The sequence below is a fragment of the Calliopsis andreniformis genome, unplaced genomic scaffold (genome assembly GCF_051401765.1).
Source record: "Calliopsis andreniformis isolate RMS-2024a unplaced genomic scaffold, iyCalAndr_principal scaffold0022, whole genome shotgun sequence".
Classification (NCBI taxonomy): domain Eukaryota; kingdom Metazoa; phylum Arthropoda; class Insecta; order Hymenoptera; family Andrenidae; genus Calliopsis; species Calliopsis andreniformis.
Genome location: NW_027480432.1, coordinates 566441 through 575564, shown reverse-complemented (window position 1 = coordinate 575564; position 9124 = coordinate 566441). Strand labels below are relative to the sequence as shown.

At 30.9% G+C, this 9124-nt stretch overlaps 3 protein-coding genes across 3 annotated transcripts; 2 read left to right on the top strand and 1 right to left on the bottom strand.

Annotated features, from left to right (window-relative positions):
- Positions 1-84: 84 nt before the first annotated feature.
- On the bottom strand, positions 85-1818 carry Apt1 (Acyl-protein thioesterase 1). Its single transcript, XM_076390804.1, has 7 exons — positions 1660-1818; positions 1284-1315; positions 1126-1191; positions 976-1023; positions 627-873; positions 390-554; positions 85-213 (listed from the first exon to the last, which is right to left on the bottom strand). Exons 1-7 carry the CDS (start codon positions 1711-1713, stop codon positions 166-168), a joined length of 660 nt encoding a protein of 219 aa, XP_076246919.1. The 5' UTR covers positions 1714-1818; the 3' UTR covers positions 85-165.
- Positions 1819-2590: 772 nt separating this feature from the next.
- On the top strand, positions 2591-6331 carry Akirin (akirin). The gene is made up of 5 exons (XM_076391473.1): positions 2591-3120; positions 3763-3962; positions 4045-4207; positions 4297-4353; positions 4459-6331. Exons 1-4 carry the CDS (start codon positions 2943-2945, stop codon positions 4305-4307), a joined length of 552 nt encoding a protein of 183 aa, XP_076247588.1. The 5' UTR covers positions 2591-2942; the 3' UTR covers positions 4308-4353; positions 4459-6331.
- A 346-nt stretch (positions 6332-6677) lies between these two features.
- On the top strand, positions 6678-9107 carry Arr2 (arrestin 2). Its single transcript, XM_076391470.1, has 7 exons — positions 6678-6828; positions 6929-7050; positions 7126-7425; positions 7504-7731; positions 7800-7988; positions 8068-8236; positions 8325-9107. The coding sequence occupies exons 1-7, from the start codon at positions 6762-6764 to the stop codon at positions 8468-8470; spliced, it is 1221 nt and encodes a 406-aa protein (XP_076247585.1). The 5' UTR covers positions 6678-6761; the 3' UTR covers positions 8471-9107.
- Positions 9108-9124: the final 17 nt, after the last annotated feature.

Sequence of the window (9124 nt, the reverse complement as noted above, 5' to 3'; positions counted from 1 at the left end):
CTAATCATCTTTTGATGATTCAAACATTTTCAATTACTACTGCCTTTACTTATTTATCAAGCGCTAGAATTAATTAGCAGTAAAAGTGGAAGTAATTAATTTAATAAAGAACAATAAGGTAATAAGATTAATATTTAAAACATTAATATATATTTTTGAAGACTATTATGGCTCCAAAACTTTTTCGATGAATTTCTTCATATCACGCATTTCCTGTGAAAATAATAATCATTGTCAAATATTTTTTTCTACCTCGTTTTTGACGTTAATCAATATCCGGAAAAATGATTTAGTAATTAAATAAATAAGTTATGTAAGTACATGATATAGCATATATTAATTGATATTAATAATTCTGATGTGTTACTTATTATAAGTAATCTATTTACCTCATCACAAGATGTATGCATCATTCCTCTATATGTTTTGAATTCTGTTTGTGTCATGAATTGCTTGAGAAGGGATGCAGTCATTTGACCCCACCTGTATGGAACTATTGGATCACAGTCACCATGACACTGTAGTAATGGCGTATTTTTGTTTCCTTTTGCTTCCTAAAAGTGTTTGTGTACATGAGTATTTACTTACAAAATTATGTAGCATCTAATATTTTATTAAATACATACAGCAGGAAACTTTTGGTGCAATGGAAGCCAAGCTGATAAAGCTAAAACACCTGCTAAGGGTTCTGGAAATGTTAGAGCACTATACATGGCAAGGGCACCACCTTGACTAAAACCACCAAGAACAATATGTTTTGTAGATATTCCTGCTGCAACTTCTTCTGCAATTAAAGAATGTACCATATCTGCAGCTCTACGTATACCTTCTTCATCTTCAGGTCCACTTGGATCCAAAGATCTTAAGTCAAACCTATATTCATTATCATTGAAATTATGTTTCAGTTTATGCATAATTTTTTTTCTATTATCACCAAATGTATATCTGAAGTTATTCTTGGAATTATTTACTTACCAAGAAGGCATTCTAAAACCAGCATTTAATGTTACTGGCATTGTAGGTCTGAAATCAAAGTTATATGATATATTCACTTTGAAAAATAATGATCAGACATATCTAATTAATATCTTTTTTTTCTTTTTTTTCAACTGAAAATACACGTACGCAGTTGGACAAATAACTTTAATATGTGGAGCTCTTACTTCACCCATCAAGCTGGCCCAGCCATGCCTATAAAAGTAATAAAAAAAGTCATTTATATAAGTATATATCTCTTATAGAATTGGATTATTACTATAATATTATGTAATGCATTGCCTTACCCTGTATCACCTAATCCGTGAAAAAATATGAGCTGCAACAAAGACATTAATTTTTATTTTTCAAAATGAATAGGAAAGGTAAAGAAAGTTAACATCTGTGAGGAGAACATTGATTTGACTTTTCTAAATTAACAAGGTGTAATATTATGTATCTAGAATTTTTTAATTGCTTTAATACAATGACCAATAAAAGTCTTTGAAAGAACTTTAACTTTAAACAAAAATATCAATTATAGATAAGGATTAGTAGTCAAAAATGTTATAAATACTATGGTAGAACAGCAGAAATAATCAACTTATGGTTAATTAAGAATCACTTTGCGCCAAATATAACCAAGAAAAAAATATGTCAAAAAGATATTATTTGTTAACTTACTGTTGCCGTGTGTCTGGCCGTAGCAGCTATTACTACAGGGCTCACTGTCGTCATTATTTGTTTCTTACTTGGACGGGCTGCAAAGAAATGAATAAATCATACAATCCCACAAAAATCGTAAATATAGAATGGCGGAAGATTCTCCTTAAGACAGCTTAAAATTCCCCACAGTGAACAAATAGATAGACCGAAGTTATGCGCATGCTTTATGAAACATTTTCAAAAGAAAACCGAATCATGTGTGATATATATATAAACAAATATTGTAAATTATATTGGACAAACCTGAGGAATTGCCCATTGTCCAAGTATTAACTGTAAAATAATTTATTATCATAAAATAGTCACAAAAATGTTGGAGACAATGAAATTTATTTACAATAAAATAACTACATATCTAAAATATCAAAACATTGTTTTATATTCGATGTTTAAACATGCATGTGCGTGCGTATGTATGATACTACGATAAATAGTCAGAGACTACGCATTTTCAAGAAACGATACAATTTTTCTTTATCGTAGACATACCAATCTTAAACGACCATTACTGAATAATTTAGCTGTAATATTTTGTAAAAAATAATTTCATTAAGTTTACTGAATTGTATATTACCTCAAATAAGAGAAAAATAATTTCGAAACGAGTTTAATGTTTTCGTTATCCATGAAAAATTTGTCTGCTTGTCTAATTGAAACGTGTTTGCATTCATTTTCAAAGGAAAAACAGTGTCTGTTGAAATAGTAATTGATTTTATTTAAATTATAAGGTCCTAAAGTGTTCAATAACTATAACGTTATTAAACGTACTCCAGTTTTAGGATTTTCGCATTTCAATTAAAGCGAATCGCAGGAAGGAAATGCAAGGAGACGCCATGACACACTGTATCAACCAATCAAAAGCAAACAGTTTCGTTTAGACGAGTCTGCGAGCTGCGACGTATACATTTCGGAATGCAAGCAGTAACCCAGTGAAAAGATGGTGCTCTGAATGGTCGAGACATTCGTTCCGTGGTCGTTCCCAGCCGACGAACCGTGGTTGCCAGCCATATTGTTTTACCGCAGTGTTTGTTTTGGTGCAGTCTGGTCAGAGTGCGAGGAAATCCGAGGAGATCGGCACGAAAGAAGTTGGAACAGTCAAAGTGCATTTAAAGAAATTATTCAGGTGGTGCGCGTACACCGTGATTTTGCTGTATTTTCCGGCATAATCATCGTTGCTTGCGGGCTAAGCCCATAATAATCTAGGGTGTCAATCGTGAGCCAGAGAACGGTGAACGGGAGAAATGGCTTGTGCCACTCTGAAGAGATCTTTAGAGTTCGACCCAGTGCATAGTCATGGTCGTCCGAATAAACGACGAAGATGCGTGCCAATGTGCGTTTCTCCCGGTACATCCACGCAGGCTAATTCCAGACCACAGAATCCTTCACCTTTCGGCGAAATAACTCACAAACTGACGCCTGGTAATTACTATAAGCTACGGCCATTTTTTTTTCTTTGTTGTCTTTTTCCCTTTTTTCTTTATACTTCTCACCACAATGTGACAAGGAGAAAAGGTGGAGGTCATTATATAGCGATTTAAAATTTGAATCGCAACATTAACAATGAGTGGGAGAGGTTCGGGCGGCTTGGAAGGGGGGAGGGGGAGGGGGAACGTAAATCATATGGTAATGTTGTAACGAACATCAAGTATCAACTTCCCCTTTTTTCTCTTTCTACATGTATATATATTCTGGATGATTTTAATATTACTTCGAATACTCTTTCGTTTATGTAGAATTTGATGACACTTTTCATTATATATATCGTATTTTTACATATTATAGGATAGTAATGAAAAACGTTATTCATTGAATGAATTTTTTACACATTGATATTTATAGATTGTAGATTGCAGGTATCCATATTTTGTTAATTTCAAGAATTCAATACTGTGCTTATTATTTTATTTAAACATTACACGATTAATATTATATGTTGTTATAAAATTCCTTATTAGTTAGTATATTGAATGGTGTGTTTTGGTTGTCTATCATGCAAAATTTAGAATATAATAAATAACTATTTAACAAAATATTTCTTCAAACTATTACTTCTATGTACAGAGAAAATGGCTGCCAATATAAGAGAAGAAATTCGGAGACTGCATCGACGCAAACAATTGCATTTTAGTCCTCAAAACAATAGTGGTGATTCTTCAGATATGGAAGGTCCTGCCAGTCCTTCAAGCCCATCAGCATGTGGTTCAAATTCATATAGCTATAGTTCTAATGGAAAAGAGAAACCTTTATTCACATTTAGACAGGTATAGAAGATAAAAATCTAATAATTATAATTGGTAGTAGTGTTATTAATAATATTTATGTTAATAATATTGGTGATTAAAGGTTGGTTTGATCTGTGAGCGAATGCTTAAAGAACAAGAAACACAAATTCGAGAAGAATATGATCATATTCTAAATATGAAGCTCTCTGAACAATATGATGCTTTTGTCAAGTTCACTTATGATCAGATACAAAAGAGATTTGAATCTGCAGCTGCGCCAAGTTGTAAGTAGTATTCAAAATTGATGAAAATATCACTTTTTATATTTTGATATGTACATATAATTTTAATTATTCATCATTTTATATTTTAGATCTATCCTAAAACAAGATTCTTATTTATAAGGATATGTTTCTGTGAAGAATATTAGGTGAGATACATGTATGAGTCAGTTTTAGTGTTTAATTTTAGTTGTATAGTATAGTTGTTCAATTATATAACAAATGTTTTCTATTAGTCTTTTTTATAATTATAGATTTCTACTGTGTGAGATAAATTTTGCTTGAAGTTTAAGTCGAGGTATGCAGCACCGCCTTGTTCAAGAAAACGTCTTTAAAAAAATTGATACTATTATTTACATTATAAAAAATTTGTCTGGTAAACAAGAAAAACAATTAGTAATGTAAGTTTAGTAGGTTTGCAGTAACAGCATACTACAAAATCTACAGTGTATACTATTGAATTTACATGAACTAACAATATTTGTACTGGCTGATGTTGGAAATGCGCTGGTATCAGGGAACTATACTGAGATTCTAGTTATGTACAAATGTTAATACATGTAGAAGTTATACATAGTGCATAACTATGCTTCAAGTTAGGAGAATGATACATCTTTGACTTGCACAGAGTTCTGTAATGTCATATAATCAAATGAAATTAGAAATGTATTCATTCCTTGTGCATATAACAGAAGACACTGCAGAAAGTATTGACTAATACAATAGCAACTAAAATATTTTCATTGATTTAATGGTATATTGTCCTAGGAATTGCTCAATTACATGCAATCTCTTTGACAAGTCTTTAGCAGAACGTACTGTGCACACAAAGAGAACTTATCAAACTTACATATAGGGGAAAGTTGTTTTCATAGGAGGTTTTCATTGCACTTTATTTTTAGAAAATTTAAAACATATTTATAATATTTTGAAAACTTTCCTTCGATAATTGTAATATGAAATAGTTATTTTTATTTTGCATGTATAATGTCATTGAGAACAATATTCCCCAAACATAGATGTGTTCAGACACAATTAACAAAACTATAAAAAATGCTTTAAATAGATACAAAGAATTATTTTGTTCCTTTTATACAGATCAAACAACTGATCCTTGAAATCTTATGAATTTATCGTTTTTGAAGTGGTTTTTTTTATTTCTCGCATAAAATTACATTTAGTTAAACTTACCTATGTATTGCAAATTTTTGTCTTAGTAAAAAAATATCCTTATATTTGAAATATAAATACGAAGATTTGTAAAGAGGTCAAAATAACGTATAGTCTATAGCATTGTACGAATGTATTGTCAAGAATGAGTATTTGAAATAAAGATTTCATAAAATTTCGCAAACATTTCTGTTCCCTGGTAGCAACGACTTTCTATAATAGCATAATAAAACATTGAATAATGAATATATTATACGTATACATTAACTGTGCCTATTATTAGACATATTTATCGCGATAATTCTAGTATATATCACATATTGTTATTGATCGTAAAATTGTTTAGTTTATAACAATTTGTTTTTGTACCGTATTTCATTTTCTTGCGCTTGTTTTGTCATTTTTTACTTATAAAATGTTAAGGTATACAAAAGGTAACTATTACGTGAATGAGGTCTTCTTGGTTGCTGCATGCACTTTTTTGTTATGGTATAAAATTCGTTTCAAAAGAGCAGTAAGCGCCAAGAAACATTTACCTGAAAAAGTTTCCTTGAGCACGTTAAAGACATAATTTGAAAAGTTATTTTGTAAAATTAAAATGTGAAGAAGGGCATTAATAATTGCCTTATTCGTCATTTACAAAAAAAGTGTCTTTTAGTTACCAGAATAATTTGGGAATACAGCGCTAATGATTACACAATACGTAGTGTATACATGATATACCAAGTGTTTACTGCTGAATGTGACAGAAGAAAGAAATACAAGTGGTTTTAGTTATTAATAATAGGTAATATCTACTTCAGAAACGATAGCTATTGTTTACATTTAAGACAAATTTTAGAAAAAGTATACTGAAATGGTTCTTTAATCATTCAGGGAATTTAATTTCAAATAAAATACCTCCATATTATATTATGTAAGCACTTAATATCGAAATAAATTTAAATATAAGACTGATCACGTGTATTTCTTTACTTTAGCCTTCAAAAATTTAGTTAACTGTAAATATAAAGAAAACGTTTCTACTTCAGAAATTAACGTAATTTACAAATTATATAATTGATATTTTGTTTAATTTAAAAAATTGTTCTCTACACTACAAGATTCCAAACGGGGAATTTAGCACCATTCTTAAATTTGATCACCTTTCTGTTTGAAAGTGCATGAAATACTGAATCAATTTCACTATGCACGTAACAAAAGTTTGATGTGTGTGTTTTAATCTCGTTAACTAACTTATGTAATAAAATAATGCTATTAGTGATATGGCTTCAAGTAGAGAAGCCCTTCCGAGACTATATGAAGTACCCAGTTTATGCTAAGAGACTGTCACTTCTGGGCGGGAAACAAACTTTTGCTTTTCATTTGATTGGAAAAAAGGTGCCAAATGTTTCCTCTCTTGTTTTTGGTCTACGTTGTAGCTATCAAGGTATTCAAGAAGACTACTCCAAATGGTAAGTAGCGAAATCTGATACTCGGAAATATTATGTTTTATTCATCTCGAAAACATCAATCCACAGAAATCAATTTACTAAATTTTCTTATTCGTTATAGGAAAAGTCACAGTTTACCTTGGTAAAAGAGACTTCATTGATCACTTAGATAGCATAGATCCCATTGATGGTATTATTGTTGTTGAAAATGATTACCTCCAAGGCCGGAAAGTTTATGGACAGGTAAAAACGATAAATATATATTTTTTTATAACGAATAGTTTAGAAGATTGCACTTTTAACTGGTATATTGTATAGGTGACAACGACTTTTCGTTATGGTCGGGAAGAAGATGAGGTCATGGGTGTCAAATTCAGTAAAGAACTTGTTATATGTCGCGAACAGATAGTTCCAATGAAAAAGGAAAAACAAGACATGACACCTGTTCAAGAACGTCTTTTGAAACGGCTTGGAGGAAATGCATACCCATTCTTATTCCAATTTCCACAGAACTCCCCCAGTTCAGTTACTCTACAACCCGGCGATGATGATCAAGGAAAACCATTAGGAGTCGAGTATACAGTTAAGATATACGTGGGTGAACATGAAGAAGATAAGGTAAGGAACAGTCAAAGTAATATATTGATCTGTTGCAATGCATAACAAACATGAATGTTAATTTTGATTTTTATATAGGGACACAAAAGGTCATCTGTTGCATTAGCTATAAAAAAATTACAGTATGCTCCACCTACAAGAGGACGTAAATTACCTAGCTCTTTAGTTTCCAAAGGATTTACATTCTCCCAGGGAAAATTAAATCTTGAAGTTACACTGGACAAAGAAATTTACTATCATGGAGAAAAAGTAGCAGCGAATGTTATAGTCACCAATAATTCACGGAAAGCAGTCAAGAATATCAAGGTATTCGAATTGTTACTACAATTAAGAAACTCATTTTTTATCTAACGTTAATATCCTACTTCTTTCAGCTGTTTGTAGTACAACACTGCGAGGTGACAATGGTTAATACTCAATTCTCTCGACATGTAGCTAGCTTAGAAACACGCGAAGGATGTCCAATCACACCAGGTGCATCTTTTACAAAACAGTTCTACCTTGTACCATTGGCTAGTAGCAACAAAGATCGTCGTGGCATTGCTCTTGATGGACACTTAAAGGTAGAAAGAAATTATTTCACTAAAACAGAAAGAAATTCACTTTAATTTTCACTAATATGTTCATACGAATCATACTTAGGACGATGATGTGAATCTTGCATCTTCAACCATGGTTGCTGAGGGTAAAACTCCTAATGAAGCTATGGGTATTGTTATCTCTTACTCTGTTCGAGTAAAACTAAACTGTGGTACCTTGGGTGGTGAATTGATTACAGATGTTCCTTTTAAATTAATGCATCCTGCACCTGGTAAGGAAATCAGAACGATATAATAGTATAACTTACATTCACATACGCTTCAAGATACTTAGAGAGATTCCCTCTTTTTGTATAATAGGAGCTGCAGAAAAGGAAAAAGCTACCTTGAAGAAAAATAAGAGCGTCGATAGAGCACGTTATGAGAATTCTTGTTACTCTAATGATGATGATGACAATATCGTATTTGAAGATTTCGCTCGTTTACGATTGAATGAGCCAGAATAAATTATTTTCGAAGACAAATATTTACTTCAAAAGAATCTTGGATTTATTATACTTTATAGTATACTTAATTCAAAACAAAATAAACTTATTTTAATTAGCAAGAAATAATACAATAATGTGTATATATATATATATTATAACATATTATATATACATACATACCTAACATAGATTTATCGTTTCGAGGATTCTTTTGATGTAAACTATGTCTAAACATTGCAGGATGAATAAAATGATGCAAAAGGTAAAACAAATAAAACACCTATATATGTGCGCAGTGATCTATACAAATAAATAAATATTAATTTAAGAAAATTAACAATAAAAATACAAAAAAAAGCGAAAAGTATCATATAAAATGTGAATATCGCCTTAGAATTTCTATCCGATAGTGGTGGTCCGATAGAAATTCATACAAAGGCGAACAAAAAAAGATAATAATTTCAAGTAAGCTTAATAAATAATTTATATTTGGTTAAGTTAACAAATTTCCCGCCTTACCAGAAGTGACATGTATAGCTATTATTCTTGATTTATTGTGAATATAACGTGTCTGTAAATGTTCATTTATAATAAATCGATGGCATAACTGAATTGTATGTGTATGTTAGAAAATATAAAGATTACAGAATTTGGACGGTTAAGTTTCTTTTA